The sequence below is a fragment of the Myotis yumanensis genome, unplaced genomic scaffold (genome assembly GCF_028538775.1).
Source record: "Myotis yumanensis isolate MYYU_CA2020_CCGP unplaced genomic scaffold, mMyoYum1.0.hap1 SCAF_1, whole genome shotgun sequence".
In the NCBI taxonomy this organism is placed as follows: Eukaryota; Metazoa; Chordata; class Mammalia; order Chiroptera; family Vespertilionidae; genus Myotis; species Myotis yumanensis.
The window spans coordinates 117,910,121-117,928,570 of NW_027223752.1; the positions used below are offsets into that span (position 1 = coordinate 117,910,121).

Sequence of the window (18,450 nt, forward strand, 5' to 3'; positions counted from 1 at the left end):
GGGCTGTGTTCTCATCTGAGACTCAACATCTGCTTTCAAGTTCACAGGTTGTCGACAGGATTCAGTTTGTTGCAGTTGTAGGACTGAGACCCTGAATTTCTTGTTGGCTGTCAAGAGCCATTCTCAGCAGCTAGAGTCCTGTTAACAACATAGCAGTTTGCTTCTTCAATGCCAGCAGGAGAATTTCTAATGAAAGAAATCAGTTTCTTTTAAGAGTTTTCTCTGATTAAGTCAGTTCTATCCAGGATGATCTTCCTATGATTAAGTAAAAAAATAAAAAATAAAAAAAATCAGCTGATTTGGGGCCATAATGAAATCTTTAAAATCTCTTCATCTTAGTCATATAATATATGACAGTTAGTGGAATGAAATCCATCATAGCTACAGTCCTGTTCACACTTAGGTTCTGTATGTGTGATATAGAACATGTACAGCAGGAGATGGGAATCTTGGGGATCATTTTAGGATTAGGAAACAAGGCAAGAGTGAATATAGAAAGATTAATTTGGAGGCTGTATTAGTACTGAGGAGAAAGGTGTTTGCTGCTTTGTCTAGAATGGTAAGATACTTGTAGGGACAAATCATTATAGTTAAAATGAAAGAAATTTAGATGGTGAAACCAACAGGATCTGTCAATGATTTGCTAAATGGGAGGCAAGGAGGAAGAAATAATGTCAAGGATGAATCCTAATTTTATGGTTCACACAACTATTAAGAATATTGGTATTATTCAGTGAGATAGGAAACACTAAATGAGATCTTGTTTATGTGGGAAAATATTAATTGATATTGGGCTTATTGAGATTAAGCTGTGATAGGCAGGACTGCATTTCAAAAAGTAGGGGCTGAAAGTATAATATTGGGAGTTGTGGGGTTAATAAGTATTGGTATACTTTGGTAAATCTGGATTCTATTTAACTACATTTTATGAAAATAGTATCTAACTCTAAACCATAAATAGGTGGGTCTTAGTTTTTAATTTAATATGAAGGTCAGTCTTTTAACTAAAAAATTAACCCATTTATATTTAATGGGTTGAAATAACCAATATTTTGTCTTCTCTTTTTTTTTGTATCTTGCTTGTTTATTTAGATTTAAAATGTTTTACTTTTGCTGAATATGATCAGATTATCTTTATTCCCTTTTCTCCTCTGGGAAAAATAGAATGGCAATTCTTTCTAGATATTCTATTGTTATTTTATTAGTATTTTAAAGATACTCTGTTGATAACTTGCATAAGTATAGAATTCTAGGGACACATTCCTTTTACTCTGAGAACTTGTAAATATTTTCCAATTATTTTCAAGTTGATAATGTTAAAGATAGAGAATTTGATACCTGTCTTCTCTTTGGTAGTAGTTTTTAGGTAGCAGTAATATTTTTGGCTAGAACTTGAAGCTTTTCTTTTTTTTTCAACTGAAATTCAGAAATTCAGTCATCATCTGTATGATATCTATTTTGCAAATATGTAAGCTATAACCTAAGAGTTTAAATAATTTGAGTAAGGTCACGCAACTAGAATAAGTAGAGAATTTGGTATTGGAAGGTAGTCGAGCTATTAATCATTACTCTTTACTTCCTCTAAACTTCAGAACTGAATATAAATGTGTACCTGAATATACAATCTTCAAAATAAGTCCCTAGGTGATAACTATATAAATAATTGTATTCTAAGTGCTAAGACTCAAGATTATCTAAGACATATGTCCCCCCCGTTTAGGTTGTAGTACTTTTTTTTATTTTGAAAAAAATATGTTTTTATTGATTTTTTTTTTTTTTTTTTTGAGAGAGAGGAGGGGACAGGGGTAGAGAAATAGAAGCATTGATGAGAGAGAAGCATCATCAATTGGTTGTCTCCTGTACACTCCATACTGGGGATGGAGCCCACAACCTGGACTTGAACCAGTCACCTCTTGGTTCATGGGTTGATACTCAACCACTGAGCCACACTGGCTGGGTGGTTGTAGTACTTTTAAAATGTTGAATTTTCTTTAACTAGTAGAATTTGTGTTTTAGAACAATTTCAGATTTACAGAAAAATTGAGCAGTTAGTCTAGAGTTTCCATAAACTGGGGAAAGTTTGAAATGAGGGAAAAATAAATTGTATAACTCCGTAATGAAAGAATTGTTACTCTGTGAAGGGATGGAGAAATTCTAGAAGTTACTCTTGATGACAAGCTGAAGATAACCAGGAATGTAGCTGTAGTAATATGGTTATGTTTTAAGAAGCTGACTGGGATTCTGCACATAATTGATGGCCTTTTTGCTAACAGATTTATTGCTTTGCTTAGAATACTCTTCCTCACTTTATTTTATTTTATTTTTTTAAAAATATATTTTATTGATTTTTTATAGAGAGGAAGGGAGAGAGATAGAGAGTTAGGAACATCGATGAGAGAGAAACATCGATCAGCCGCCTCCTGCACATCTCCTAGTGGGGATGTGCCCGCAACCCAGGTACATGCCCTTGACCGGAATCGAACCTGGGACCTTTCAGTCCGCAGGCTGACACTCTGTCCACTGAGCCAAACCGGTTTCGGCTACTCTTCCTCACTTTAGATGGCAAGGTTATTTGTTTGTAAACTTCCTGTTATACCTTCTTTACCAGGTGGAAAAAAATGTGTGTGTATACATTAATTTTCAGTAAAACTATTTTGAACTGAATAACCTTCATTTTTCCTTATTTTTCAAGACAGTTTTAGCCTAGATTCTTTGAGTTGGATTAAATCAATGAATGTATATAGAAAACTTATAGCTTATTATAATTAGAGGTATTTATATTGAGAGAAAACTTAATTTTGAATTCATGCTAGTAAACTTTTTTCTTTAATGAGACCAAAACACACTTTGTTATAATATCTTAGTTAGATTATTGCTAATTTCACTTGTATTCATAACCCTTTCTTTTTTTTTTCAGGCTGTGACAGTGAGGAATTCCATGGCTAAGTCTTTATATAGTGCCCTATTTGACTGGATAGTTTTTCGGATTAATCATGCACTTCTGAATAGTAAAGATTTGGAGCAAAATACCAAGGTAGACATACATAAATTATATATTTTTACTAGAAAACGGTTTTAATAAAATGGTTAATACATTAAATTTAAAAAGACAGAATTATGTAAAAGTCATGAGTAAGAGTCATCTTTTATTTCTATTCTCTGCTGTTTTCTTCCTTATTTCTGTTTTTATTATCCTGTGTAGAGGAGGTGTTAATCTGTGTCTTTTTTCTTATGTACTTACATTCCTATAAATGTGCATATAGAGTTGCTTTTAAACATAAAAATACAATTATGATATTGTCATTGTAAGAAATGTCCTAACCTGTTGTGGATTTCTATGAGCTAATTTGAGCCAAACTGACGTTATATACTGGAGAGCAGCAGGATCTCAAGTACTGCGGAGAATAATATTTTTTGCAGTTTCTTTTATGCATTTGAAATTAGGAGGGAACTTAGGAAGATTACCTAAAGGTGGGAGGAGCCAACAGAATAGTTAAGATTATGTGCTCTCTTGAGAGTTAATACCACCTTCGAGGGTTATTGCTTCTGTTTTTTCAAAGGTGTGTTAACCTAGATGCACTGGAACAGTGGACATGGCTGGCTTAAAGCTTTTCACCAAAGAGGTTGTAGGCCTGGGACATGACTACCCACAATGAACTGCCTAGTTAGGAATTCATGAGAAGATCACCCTGTGAGGTTACTTCCCACAGAACCCCCCATTTTGTCCACATTATCTATATTGCGTCTATGTGTGTGTGTTTTTAAACCTAGCATGTCTTGAAATATAGCTTACCTCATTGTTTTATTTTTATTTTTTTAAAATATATTTTTATTGATTTCAGAGAGGAAGGGAGAGGAAGAGAGAGATAGAAACATCAATGATGAGAGGGAATCATTGATTGGCTGCCTTCTGCATGCTGGACCGAGCCCACAACCCAGGCATGTGCCCTTGACCGAATTGAACCTGGGACCCTTTGGTCCGCAGACCGATGCTCTATCCACTGAGCCAAACCAGCCAGGGCCTCATTGTTTTATTTTTATTGAATTTATTATGGTGACATTGGTTAATAAAATTATAAGGTTTCAGGTGTGCAATTCTATAATACATCCTGTGTATATTTATTCTGTTTACCACCACACATCAAGTCCCCTTCCATCACCATTTATCCCCCCCTTAAACCCTCTTTTACCTCCCCTATCCTCCTTTTTCTTTGGTAATCACCATAGTGTTGTCTGTGTCTATGAATTGTTGTTTTGTTTTGTTTTTTATTAATCCCTTCACCTTTTTCACCTGGCCCCTAAACCCCCCTCCCTCTGACAGTTTTCAGTCTGTTCTCTGTACCAATGTGTACCTCATTTTTATCAACTTTGTAATATATAGTTTGGATGTGTACCATAAATTCCCCCATTAAAAATATATTACATTTTTTATTGTTAAATAATAATGTAACAAATATTCTTTGCATACATTTCTCTAGGACAAAATCCTCAAAATGAATTGCTGGATTCAAAGATATATATGTTTAAAATTTTGGTAGATGCTGCTAAATTGCTTTTCAAAAAAATACTACACTTCCACCAGTAGTGCATAAAAGTGCTTATTTCCCTGCTACACCTTTAGTCACATTGGATATTCTCAGAATTTCCATTAGGCTAATCTGACAAGGAAGATAGTTCATTTTGTTGTTAATGTTTATGATAAATGAAAGGTGAGCATCTCATGTTTTCTCTGTTTTATTTCTTTTCTTTATTTCTTTATATATTTTTCCTATTTTTGTTGTTCATTTTATCTTTTTGTTATTCCTTTTTAGGAGTCATTGTGGATATTGCAGAGATTTATAGTTTGACATACATTGCAAACATTTTCTCTTTACTTTAAAGATTTGTTTATGTTGTGTTTTTTGAAGACCTTATGTTTTAAATTTTTGTACAGTTCTGTCATTCTTTTCTTTTATTGTCCTGGACTTTATTTATTTATTAATTTATTTTACATTGGAAGTCCTCTTCCAGCCCAAATTATAAAATATTTATTCTCATACATTTAGAATATAATTTTTTATATTCAGACCGTTTTTCCAATTGGAATTTACTTTTAACATGGCAGATTTTTGATACTTAATTTTAATAACTTCAATTTCATTTCCTAACAACTTTTTTAAAAAATATATCTTATTGATTTTTTTACAGAGAGGAAGGGAGAGGGATAAACAGAAACATCGATGAGAGAGAAACATCGATCAGCTGCCTCCTGCACACCCCCTACTGGGGATGTGCCCGCAACCAAGGTACATGCCCTTGACCGGAATCGAACCTGGGACCCTTGAGTCCGCAGGCCGATGCTCTATCCACTGAACCAAACTGGTTAGGGCAACTTTTATGGAATGAATAGTTTACCTTTTCAGGCTGATTAGAAATGTCATCTTTAATCCTCCTCTTCCTGGGGAGATCAGGTGTGTTGTCTCTGTCCCTATAATGTACTGAGGCAGAAGGACAGGGCACCAGCCCCCTTGGGGTCATGTCTTTGGTGCTGGTGGCTTCCAGTCTGCAGGTTCTATCTTCAAGATCTGGGACACAGGGAAAAGATAAAAGAAATGTCATCTTTATTACTTAATTTGATTATTTTAAATGTAAAATTGCTTTTATATGAACTTTTCAGGCTTTATGTGAGCCCACAGAATATTAATTTTAAATGTAATCCAACTTACCAAATTAACTTATTTTTGAAGGTCATTATTTTCATAAGGGCTTAGAATTAGTCAACAGAATTAATCAAACAAAATACTTTCTTTTTTTTTAATATATATTTTATTGATTTTTTACAGAGAGGAAGGGAGAGGGACAGAGAGTTAGAAACATCGATGAGAGAGAAACATTGACTAGCTGCCTCCTGCACACCCCCTACTGGAGATGTGCCCGTAACCAAGGTACATGCCCTTGACCGGAATCGAACCTGGGACCCTTGAGTCTGCAGGCTGACGCTCTATCCACTGAGCCAAACTGGTTAGGGCCAAACAAAATACTTTCATTTTGGGGGTTTGAGGGGACAGTAGGAAGTAGATCTGAATTTTATTGATTTAGGTACTTATGGAAAACAAAATACTCTTTTTTAAAAATTTTTTTAAAAATATATTTTATTGATTTTTTACAGAGAGGAAGGGAGAGGGATAGAGAGTTAGAAACATTGATGAGAGAGCAACATTGACTAGCTGCCTCCTGCACACCCCCTACTGGGGATGTGCCCGCAACCAAGGTACATGCCCTTGACCAGAATCGAACCTGGGACCTTTCAGTCTGCAGGCCAATGCTCTAGCCACTGAGCCAAACCGGTTAGGGCAAACAAAATACTCTTAATGGAAACTTTAAAAATATCTCTCACTATCACTCATTACATCATTTTGCCTAGTATCACTCTTAGCACCAGTGGAGAAAAATTATTTTCATTTAACCAAAATTGTCATACAACTGTATTTCAAGAATGAGGTGGAGTGGTGAGAAGAATGTTGGTGTGGGGGTATTAGAGTTAAATCCCTATCATCCATAGTAAGTAGTTAGAAGATAATTTCTACAAGTGAAATATCAAGAAATAGAAAAATAAGCACTTGTATACTATACTATACTATACTATACTATACTATACTATTCCATACCAAACAGCTCAACAATTTGAGTGTTGTTGATATTAGGGTGCAGAAATTGAGGATGAAGAATATATTGGTTTTTTTGTTATAATCCTTTTAGAACTATTTAACATTATAATCCTTGTACAATGTTTTTTTTTAATCCTCACCCGAGGATATTTTTTCCATTGACTTTTAGAGAGAGTGGAAGGGAGAGGGAGAGACAGAGAGAAACATCGATTGGTTGCCTCCCGCCCCTGACTAGGGGCTGGGAGCCTGCAACCGAGGTATGTGCCCTTGACCGGAATCGAACCCGGGACCTTTCAGTCCGCAGGCCAACCCTCTATCCACTGAGCCAAACTGGCTAGGGCCACAATGTTTTTTGTTTTGTTTTTTATAAAAAATTAAAAAATTTTTAACTTCAAGAAACCACATATTCTGATAGTTTTATTTCTAGCTTGCACAAGGCTGATTAAACATCCTTGTTAGCTTGGTTTTTAAAGCAGGATTCTATTGGAATATGGAAGTCAAAGTAGGAAAAATTGCATGGCCCTCTTGGTATAAAAACAAGGCATAGCCAGTAGTGACCTAGTAGTACTTAAGTAACTTTTTGAATTCCCCATAGCCTGTTATTTCCATTCTCTTGTCTCTTGGAGTTGAGGAATTTCTGAGATTGAGATAACTGGCCAGTGTCCCTGCTTTGTACATTTCTGTATAATAATCAGTGGGTTACGTGTGTTAAAATTTTGGATTAAAAAAAATAATTAGGATAAAAAGAAAAAGATGAAACTAAAGAGAACTAAAACGCTTTTTATTTATGGTATAATTTGGTTCAACATTGGCCCCCAAAACCTACTCTCCAGTGCTGAAAAGAACTTTGAGCATTTTGTTTCTTACTGTAAATATTATTTATGAAATAAATTTGAGCATCATTTTTTCAACCATAATTTTTTTCCTGCTTTGTAGACTTTGTCAATTGGTGTTCTTGATATTTTTGGCTTTGAAGATTATGAAAATAATAGCTTTGAACAGTTCTGCATTAATTTTGCTAATGAACGTTTACAACACTACTTTAATCAGCATATCTTTAAACTGGAGCAGGTGAGTACCTAAGTGCATGTATGTTTGCCCCCCCTGCCACTCCTTCATTCCCCACCTTCACATACACACATATAAATTTTTGATTCATAGTTATGATAAGCATTTAAAAATATTTTTATTGATTTCAGAGAGGAAGGGAGAGAGAGAGAGAGAGAGAGAGAGAGAGAGAGACAGAGACAGACAGACAGACAGACAGACATACCAAAGATGAGAAAGAATCATTGATTGGCTGCCTCCTATAGGCCCCACACTGGGGATGGAGCCTGCAACCTGGGGTCATGTACCCTGACTAGGAATCGAACTGTGACCTCCTGATTCATAGGTTAACACTCAACCACTGAGCCATGATGGCTGGGCCATGATAAGCATTTTAAGTCTTATATTTGCAATACAGATATTGAAGTCTTCGTATTAATGTAAGCAAATGATATGTCAGACCATAGGTTTTTAGATATATCATACAGGGTTTTGTTGTTTTTTTAATAGGACCCAAGTAGATTCAGTACTATGCATTTGAGTGCACCTTTGAATGAAAATTGGGTGGGTTTGTTTTGAGTTTCTATCAGTGTTACTGATTTTTAATTAGTTACATGGGCTTGGTCACATGCTAAGTATGCTTGTTTGATTGCTTTGGTCTCTTAGTTCCAGAATGGGATATAGGAGCTTATTAATGGAATCTCGAATCAACTCATAGTATGGATATAGGAAACAGGACAGTATAGAGAAAAAAAAAATGGGTAACTAGATATTTTCTATGAAAAGCTCAAATTGACTTAGTGTAGGAAGAGTGAGCCATTAATTTCCATAAGAAATCTTAGGTTAAATGCAGGGTCAAAGAAAATGTGGGGTCTTCCTCCAAGCCAAGTTTGAGGTCAGTAGCAAGTTGAGATTGTAGCATTTTTTTTCAGTTTATGTATGTGGACATAAGCAGAAGCAGGACTTACATTTGACTCAAGGGAAATGGTAAAGAAATGAAATGAACAACCCTGGCTGGGTAGCTCAGTTGGTTAAATTGTATCATCCCGATACACCAGGGTTTTGAGTTCATTCTCTCTCTCTCTCTCCCCACCCCCCCACTCTTCCTCTCCCTCTCTGTTTCTTCCTTCCTTCCTCCCTCTCTCATATTAATAATTTAAAAAAATGAAATGACCAGAAAGACCACAACAGTCTATAAAACAGAAAAAAGAAAAAAAGATCTTTTTTATCATTGTTGCCCTCTATCCTACCTCTATTTTGCTTAAAGGGTTATAAGGACTGATTAATAGTTGCACAAGCAACATTCGTCTGGTCATTTTGAATGCTTGAAGTTCTTATACACATGACTTTTTAGCTAGACTCTTTGATAGAGCTATTAAAAGATAGTATTGACTGACAATAAGATGGCAGCGTAGGTAAACGCCTGTAGTCTCCACCTCCCACAACCACATCAAAATTACAACTAAAATACAGAATAACCATCATCCAGAACCACTGGAAAACTTGTTGAATGGAAGTTCTATGACTAGAGAAGTAAAGAAGAAAGCACACTGAGACTGATAGGAGGTGCAGAGGCACGGAATCGGCTGGTGCGGCACCCACATGTGCCACTTCTTTAATCTGTGGAGGCCGCCCAGAAGATCAAGGGATCCCAGCCCCACACCAGACCCACAGCCCAGGGTCCCAGAGCTGGGAAAAGAAATCCCTATGGGCAGTAAGAACTACAGCTGTAAAAACCAGTGTGGATTGGGGCTCAGTGACACAGAGGCTGCTGGAGACCCAGCTGTTCCTCTTAAAAGCCCAGCACCACGAACTGAATTTACAAGGTCCCGCTTCCTCTGAGCTCTAGCACCAGAGTGAGGCTTTGAGGGACACAGATATATACGAGGAAGAACTGGATGGTCTCGCATGGGGCAGGAACTCGAGGGTGGCTTTCTCCCAGATGGAGGTGCTCACAGGGATCATTGTTCCTATGCTGGGACCTCCCCTGTCCCAGGGCTGACTGGCAGCCATTTTTGTTTGCTCCACCCTGGTGATTCACTAAGACCCCGCCTCATCCAATTTACAACCCCACCCAAGCTGTGTGCAGCGGCTATGAATGGCCTGTTCTTGCTCAGGCTAAAATCTCTCAAATAAACTGCAGCTGGGTCAAGGAGCCCCAGATCTATCAATAAAAGGCCCAAGACCTGGCACCAGCACCGGTCTGCCTTGCTTCATAGCTGGGCCTCATCTGGGCAGTTCCAAACTGGATACAAAGGAGGAATCTGCAAATCTCTCTGTATCTCCTGCTGGGTGGCCCCAGACAATGACTGACTTTGCACCTCCCTGGAGACCCAAGGGCCAGTGTACTATCCAGTGGTCAGTGTGAGACCATACCAGATTACAACTCTACACATCCATAAGTGACACACTCAAGGGGAAGACTCAGTGAGCACCAAAGCCCCATTGAAGCAAGTCCTGCTCCATTGAAGCAAGTCTCCTGCACAGCAGCTCTCCCACTGTAGTCGCAGCTAGTCTTCATAGCCAATTGGCCTGGAGGTCAATTCCTATCAGTGACAACAACAGCAGTCAAGTCTCAACTACAACAAGACTGTGCTCACAGCCCACAAAGGGGTGCACCTACAGCTCCCAGCTCAGGTGACTGGGGAGGCTGAGCCACTGGGCCCTATAGAGCACCTACTATACAAAGCCACTTTACCAACTCAAGGAGACTTAGCACCTCTACCCAATACATAGAAACAAACACAGGGAAGCAGCCAAAATGCAGAGACAAAGAAACAAATGAGAGAAATGGAAGAAAGCAAACTATTGAATATGGAGTTTAAAACCATAGTTACAAGGTTACTCAAGAGTCTTCTAGAAATCTCCAGAAGAATGGAAAAGGACCAATCAGAAATTAAGCATACACTGACTGAAATAAAGAATGATATACAGGGATTCAGCTGTAGAGTAGAGGATTCTGAGAATCAAATCAACGATTTGAAATATGAGGAAGCAAGAAACACCCATCCAGAAGAGCAAAAGAAAAAAGAATCCAAAAATATGAAGATAGTGTAAGGAGCCTCTGGGACAACTTCAAGTTACCAGCATTCACATTATGGGGGTGCCAGAAGAAGAGAGAGAGCAGGATATTGAAAGCCTATCTGAAGAAGTAATGACAGAAAACTTCCCCTACCTGGTGAAAGAAATAGACTTACAAGTCCAGGAAGCACAGAGAGTCTCAACTAAGAGGAATCCAAAGAGGACCACATCATAATTAAAATGCCAAGGGCAAAAGACAAAGAGAGAATCTTAAATGCAGCAAGAGAAAAGCAGTTAGTTACATACAAGGGAATGCCCTTACAACTGTCAAGTGATTTCTCAATAGAAACTATGCAGGCCAGAAGGGAGTGGCAAGAAATATTCAAAGTGATGAATAACAAGGACCTACAAGCAAGAATACTCTACCCAGCAAAGCTATAATTTAGAATTGAAGGTCAGATAAAGAGCTTCACAGATAAGAAAAAGCTAAAGGAGTTCATCACCACCAAACCAATATTATATGAAAGGTTGAAGGGTATTCTTTAAGAAGAGAAAGAAGAAGAAAAAGAGAGTGTTCAAAAATATGAACAAAATGGCAACAAATACATAGCTATCAACAATTGAATATAAAAATCAAACTAATAAGAAATCTAATGAACAGAATAAACTGGTGAATAAAATAGGATCAGAGGCATGGAAATGGAACAGACTGATGATTCTCAGAAGTAAGGGGGGCAGGGGGGATGGGAAGAAATTAAACAAAGGTCTTATATACATATATGCATTACCTATGGACACAGGCAGTAGGTTGGCAAAGGCATGGGGCTAGGTGGGAACCACGTGGAGGGAGGCATTGAGGGGAAAAAAGAGGGGCATCTGTAATAATCTTAACAATAAAGATTTTTTTTTAAAAAAAGATGGTATTAATATTACAACCTGGCTGATGTTTCTCAGTGGTTAGAGCGCTGGCCTGCACACTGAAGGGTGGTGGGTTTTATTCCCAGTCAAGGGCACATACATGGGTTGGCAGGTTTGATCCCTGGCCCTGGTCCAGGCACATGCGGGAGACAACCAATCAATGTGCTCTTTCACAGCAGTCTCAGTCTCTCTCTCTCTCTCTCTCTCTCTCTCTCTCTCTCTTCTCTCTCTGTGTCTCTTTCTCCTCTCTTCCCACTCTCTCTAAAAATCAATGGAAAAAATATCCTGAGGTGAGGATTAACAACAAAAAGATAGTATTGTTTGTTATAATAGCAGCTAGCATAATGTAGTGCCTACTATTTCTTAGGCAGGTCCTATTATTTTTATTCTAGTTTTACAGGTGATGCCTAAAGCAAGTATTCAGTCCTTAAGACTCTAGTTCCATAATTTTTGCTTTTAATCAAAAGCTTAGCTGGGATCGGTCTCTTAACAGTCCAGTATTCTTTTAACTAGCTCATGCCAAGTTAGTATTTTTATCTCTTGCAAATGGGTATATGTGTTGGGGGGTGGGGGCGAAGGATTGCATGTAGTTGATGTGTTCTGTACTTTAAAAAGCAAAGCACCACTTGCTCTGTGGATCATTAAACAGAAGACTGGTGCCAGCTGGTGTGGTTCAGTGGTTGAGCATTGACCTATGAGCCAGCAGGTCACGGTTCAATTCCTGGTCAGGGAACATGCCAGGTTGCAGGCTCGATCCCCAGTGTGGGGCATGCAGGAGGCATCTGATTAACGATTCTCTCTCATCATTGATGTTTCTGTCTTTCTCTCTCTCTTCCTTCCTCTCTGCAATCAATGAAAAAGTATATATCTATTTAAAAAGAGAAAACAACCAGAAGATTGGTTAAGTTGTTTTTGAAGAAGACATTTATTCTGTTATTGTGAACTGAAATTATTCTTACCTTTTCTAGAAGTCTAGATTAGACATGGGGGAGCCACAAGAAATGTCTTACCTAAAAACATCTATAAAATAAAACCTTAGAGTTCATGGAAAATGTGTTCATAACTACTTGGGGTGGGTGATTCTCATTGATTTGCTACTATGAATATCATAAGTTTGGGTAATGTTTTGGAACTATGGATCAGAAGGCTTAGATTCTAAGGCATATCTCTATTTTTTTTCAAGTCTCAGTATTCTCTTTTGTAATTTGTGATATAATGTAATTGTGTTTCAATGTTACTTCTGAAAAGTTTAGAAACCTTACACCTATTTGCCATCTCATCTATTTTATTCTTTCTCTCCTCAAGTTTTTCTCTTAAAATGGGTTTGCTGGGATTATTTATCAGTGGTACCTGGTAGGAGATGGGTACCCAGTGATTATTTGTTAAATTCAATTGAATACAGATCAGTTAAGGAGATACAATTTTTGAAAATGGAGATAAAAATAGTAAAGTATAAAATCTTCTTTGGGAGAAAACATCTTGAAAATCTTGATTACGGAAGTTCACCTTTACATTTTTTTCTTTTGAACTGAACAGAAAACAATCTTTATAATAGACACCTAAATACAATATGGTTTTTAAAATGAAATCATGTGTATATAGTTGTATTCATAAAGGTAAGTATACTCATCAAAACTATACAACAATAACAGCAAATCCAAATGCAAACAAAGATATTCTTCTGAATTCCGTTTCATCGAGCATCAAAAACCACCAATCTTTTAGTCCTTCTTGTACATTATTCTGTATCCTCATTCTCTGCATCTGATTGGATCCCTGGATTTTATTTCATTTCTGCGTGACATCCTCCACAGATATATCATTGGCTGCTGCTTTGGGGTTTGGAATTCCTTCTGCGTGTCCATTGTTAATCCTTAGCACCGACACACTCCTCTCGCCTCACCTTTACATTTTGTTCAAAAGTAGTACATAGGCACACAGGATGTAGTATTGTTATGTAGGATAGTAAATGCTATAATTAGATATAAGGTAAAGTAGTGATATAAAGAATGAAGTTGATTAGAACTTCCTGAAAGTCTGCAAAGATTTCCCAGGGATGATTCTGGAACATAGTTTTTAATGGAAGGTTGAGTTTACCATATTGTCAATGGGGAAAATATATTTTAAACAAAAGGTAACAATTTCCTTAAAACTTTGATATAAAATGACATAGCACTTTTGATGAACTGAATCAGTGTAGCTAAAATATAGGGTATAAAATAAAGAATGCAGGCAGGAAGAAAGGTAAGTTTGATGAAATAGCCTAAGGTCAGATAGTTGTGAGTCGTATATCATGAAGAGAAGATTAGAATTTTAGAGAATGAGGAGATATTTGAAATATATTTAGTGGAGGATTTGAATTGGAACTAAGGGAGATGGACTAAAGAGAGGTGAACTAGAAGAAAGGACATCATATATGAGCCATGTATATGAGCCAGTTGAAGTAGTGTGGGTTAGTGAGTGAGTCCTGAATCAGAGTTTTAGTAGAGAAAATGTGGAATAAGAGACAAAACAAAAGAGGTTTCTGTGATTTGAAAATATATTTCAAATCAGTATATGTCATTTGTAATAGTGTTTTCTTCTTATTTTCTTTACTTGCTCAGAATTATCCTCCAGGTCATTGATTCATCAATAAATTGAAAAATAATTGTGTCAGGCACTGTGCTAGGCATTGAAGATAGAAAATTTAGAGTTCCAGGGATATTATTTGAGGAGTTCATAATCTGGTGAGTTTTTCTTCTGTCTGTCCCACTTCTGGGGATGTCAGACTAGGTAATTTTCACTAAACTTGCCTTGAGGAACACCTGAAAAAAACTGAACAAATTATATTTGAAAGTATTGGAGTACCTTCAAATAAATAAAATTTTACTGTGCTTAGATCTGTAAGAATGAAATCCAGGGAGATGAGCCCATTATTTATGGACTTTTCTATTCTGGTAAAGGGCTGCTGATTCGGAAAGAGTCCAGCTTGAAGTGTGAGATACTGAACAGATTCAAGAGCAAGGAGGAGCCGTGGAGACTCCAATAGTTAAAACAACTTTATGTTTTTAAGTAGACTTATCAAATGATAGGGAAAAAAACATTTTCAGAACTGACATATAAGCAATACAAAATTTGTATCTATATCTATTAAAGAAATTGAATATTTAATAAAAAATCTTTTCATAAAGAACATTGTAAGCCAAGATGGCGTCACTGGTGAATTCTATGAACACAAAAGAAGATTGGTTTAACATAAAGCGTTATGTGAAATGGAAAAAAAGGGTCAATTCAATGTATTTTAGGGAGCCAGGACAACTTGATACCCAAATCTTTCAAGGATATTAGAAGTGGAAATTGCCTTGGCCTGTGTGGCTCAGTTTGTTGGAACGTGGTCTTATACACCAAAATGTCACAGGTTTAATTCCTTGTCAGGGCACATACCTAGGTTGCAGGTTCAAGTCCCTGGCAGAGCTGCATGTGAGAGGCAGCCTATCAATGTTTCTCTCTCACATTGATATTTCTCTCTCTCCCTCTCTCTAAAATCAATAAACATATCCTCAGGTGAGGATTTAAAAAAATAAATTTAAGGTTAGTATCGCTCATAAACATAGATTCCAAAACTTTAAACAAAATTAGCAAACTAAATTCAGCAAGATATATAAAAGGGTAATACATCAGAACCAAGTGGAGTTCTTTCCCAGTGTGAGTTAACATCTAGCCATCAATTAATTTAATTCATCTAGTAACAAAATGAAGAAAAAATACCTCATGATGATTTCAATCCTCTTATATAATAAAGAGGTAATATGCAAATTGACCATCACTCCAACACATAAGATGGCTGGCAGGAGAGGACAGTTGAGGGTGATCAAGCCAGCAGGGGAGGGCAGTTGGGGGGACCCAGGCCTGCAGGGGAGGGCAGTTAGGGATGACCAGGCCAAAGGGATTGGGCCTAAACGGGCAGACATCCCTTGAGGGGTCCCAGATTGGAGAGGGTGCAGGTTGGGCTGAGGGACAACCCTCCTGCCCCCCGTGCACGAATTTTGTGCATCGGGCCTCTAGTAGAAGTATAAAAAAGCATTTGATAAAATTATATATGTTAAAAAAAACACTTAGCAAACTAGGTATAGAAGGGAACTTTCTGATAAAGGGCATTCATAAAAAACTTACAGGTAATATAGTTAATTGAAACAAACTGAATGCTTTCCCCCTAAGATTGAGAACAAGGAAGAATGTTTCCTCAGAGTTTTTATCATAAACACTAGAGGCCTGGTGCACAAATTCATGCACCAGTGGGGTCCTTTGGCCTGGCCTGCGGGATTGGGCTGAAACCGGCTCTCTGAAATCCCCTGAGGGGTCCCGGATTGTGAGAGGGTGCAGGCCAGGCCAAGGGACCCCACTGGTGCACGATCAGGACCGAGGAGAGACACAGGAAGCTGGCCAGCCAGGGAAGGACCGTGGGAGTGCTCCAGGGCGTGTCTGGCCTGTCTTGTTCAGTCCCGATCAGCCAGACCCCAGCAGCAAGCTAACCTACGAGTCGGAGCATCTGCCCCCTGGTGGTCAGTACACGTCATAGTGACTGGTCGACCAGTCAGCTGTCTGCCCCCTGGTGGTCAGTGCACATCATAGTGAGCGGTTGAGCGGCCTTAGCATGTCATTAGCATATTACGCTTTGATTGGTTGAATGCCCAACTGGTCAACTGAACACAGCATATTAGGCTTTTATTATATAGGGGATAGGCATGTGATGACATCTAATTGAGCAGTGAACATGGAAAAGATTTCATACTTTATTAGTCATCAGGGAAATAAAAATTAAAACCACAATGAGATACCCCTAAGCATTCACCAGAATGACTAAAATGAAAAAGACTGATAATACAAGTATTAGATAAATACTGTGCATGAGAAAGTCCCCTACACCGGTGGTGGGTGCATAAATTGGTACAACTATTTAGAAAGTTTTTTGGCACTATCTGCTGAGGTTATACTGGTGTAGTTTATAAGCCTGTGTTTTCACATTCAGAATGCATATAAATGCACACCGAAGGTTTTGTACAGAAATATTCAAAATAGCATTTTTAATGACCAAAAATTGGGAGTAACTGTAATGTCTATTGATAGTGCAATGGGGGAATAAATTGCATATAAATATTCTACAGCATTGGTTCTCAAAAGTTTTGTTCTTCCCTTAACTTTACTGGTAGCATCAGCATTTCCAAGGAACTTGTTAGAAATGCAACTATTGGACTTCTCCCTATACCTACTTCAGAAATTCTGGGCATGGGTCCCAGCAGTCTGTGTTTTATGTTATATTTTTGTTAATCCTTACCTGAGGATATTTTTTCATTGATTTTTAGAGAGAGTGGAAGGGAGGGGGAGAGTCAGAGAGAGAAAAAAAACCCAGATTGGTTGCCTCCTGCATGTGCCTTGATCAACCTACTACCCTTCATTCCTCAGTCCTAAGCTCTATCCACTGAGCCAAACCAACTAGGGCAGCAGTCTGTGTTTTAATAAGCTCTCCATGTGATTCTGTTGTACATTAAAGTTTTTTTTTAATTTATTAATTGACTAGGGGCCCAGTGCATGAATTCGTGCACCTTGAAAGGAACTGTGGGCTGCAAGGCTGCGGTGGGCATAAGGGCGGGTCTTGGCCCATCCTCTGTGCTCCCGCCACGACCACAGGGCCCCTTCTGCCAGCAGCCCCGCTCCCGCTGCCACCGCTCCCATGCACTGACGGCATCGGCCCCGCTCGCACCTGCTGACAATGCAGAGCAGTTTGGGCTAGGGCCAGCAGCAGGTGTGAGTGGGGCTGCAGCTGTCTAACTAATTGAGCTTCCTGGCCAGGGCTGTACATTCAAGTTTGAGAATTAATGCTGTGTAGCAGATTTTGGTATACTTTTCCTCTAAAGGACCAGCTAAGTAAGTCTTAGGTTTTTGGGGCTATATGGTCTCAACTTTGCTGTTATATTGAGAAAACAGCCATAGGTAATGTATAAATGAGCAAATGTGTTCAGCAACCTCTGCCCTACAGCAATTAAAATGAATCAATCCTATAGCATGGATGTGTCTCTGAAACATAATGTTAAGTAAAAAAAAAAGCCAGATAAAAAGAATATGTATGGTATAATTTTACATACATAATATTTTTAAAGAATATTGTCAGTGGTATCAGAAGTTAGGATAATAGTTAATGGGCAAGATTCTTTGTCTTTGGAAAGAGGGGATGAGATGGGATTTTGGACCACTAGTGCTGTCTATAAAAGTTTTAACCTTAGTTAAACCTTAGTACACTTGTTAATCATCCTATAAAAAAGAATAAATAGGGGAAAAAGCTTTGTTAGCACCACTTGTGAAAAAAAACTTTTAAATACTTTATTTTTGAATTACAGTTGACATGTGTAATACTATATTAATTTCAGGTGTACAACTTAGTAATTGGACATTTAAAAAAATTAATTCATCTTTTATTCTTCTGACAAACAGATAATATGAACAAAGCTATATTGCTCGCTATAGTTAGTTATACACACTCCTTTTTGCTGTATATATATAAGTTGTAAACATATGGATAAAATTCTTGGCTTAACACGTATTTCAGAAATCCAACATACTTTTTGAGTTAGGACAAAGGAAAACTTAAGAAATTTCCATTAGATTGTCATAATACAGCAAAAACTGAATTAGTATATCTGCTTTTAAATTAATATCTCCCATTTTTTAAAGACTTCCATTTTAGGTTACAGCTAAAATGATTTTTTATGTGAAGTTTTATGAAAGAACAGAAGCTAACAAATGTTGTTCATAACCATAGAGACTATTTAAAAATAATAAA

At 37.6% G+C, this 18,450-nt stretch overlaps 1 protein-coding gene, 1 non-coding gene and 1 pseudogene across 11 annotated transcripts in view; 2 read left to right on the top strand and 1 right to left on the bottom strand.

Moving 5' to 3' along the window:
- MYO9A (myosin IXA) overlaps window positions 1-18,450 on the top strand; it is a 429,988-nt gene that overhangs the window by 185,227 nt on the left and 226,311 nt on the right. For all 10 annotated transcript variants that reach the window (XM_070431053.1, XM_070431061.1, XM_070431045.1 and 7 more), the window contains 2 exons: window positions 2,918-3,034; window positions 7,584-7,718. In XM_070431053.1, coding sequence (XP_070287154.1) covers window positions 2,918-3,034; window positions 7,584-7,718 — 252 coding nt within the window. The remainder of the gene's footprint in view (window positions 1-2,917; window positions 3,035-7,583; window positions 7,719-18,450) is intronic.
- On the top strand, window positions 5,428-5,575 carry LOC139001292 (small nucleolar RNA SNORA57). The gene has a single exon (XR_011469940.1). It is a non-coding gene; the product is annotated as a small nucleolar RNA SNORA57 (small nucleolar RNA).
- Window positions 13,290-13,498, bottom strand: LOC139005368 (DNA-directed RNA polymerases I, II, and III subunit RPABC4 pseudogene; annotated as a pseudogene).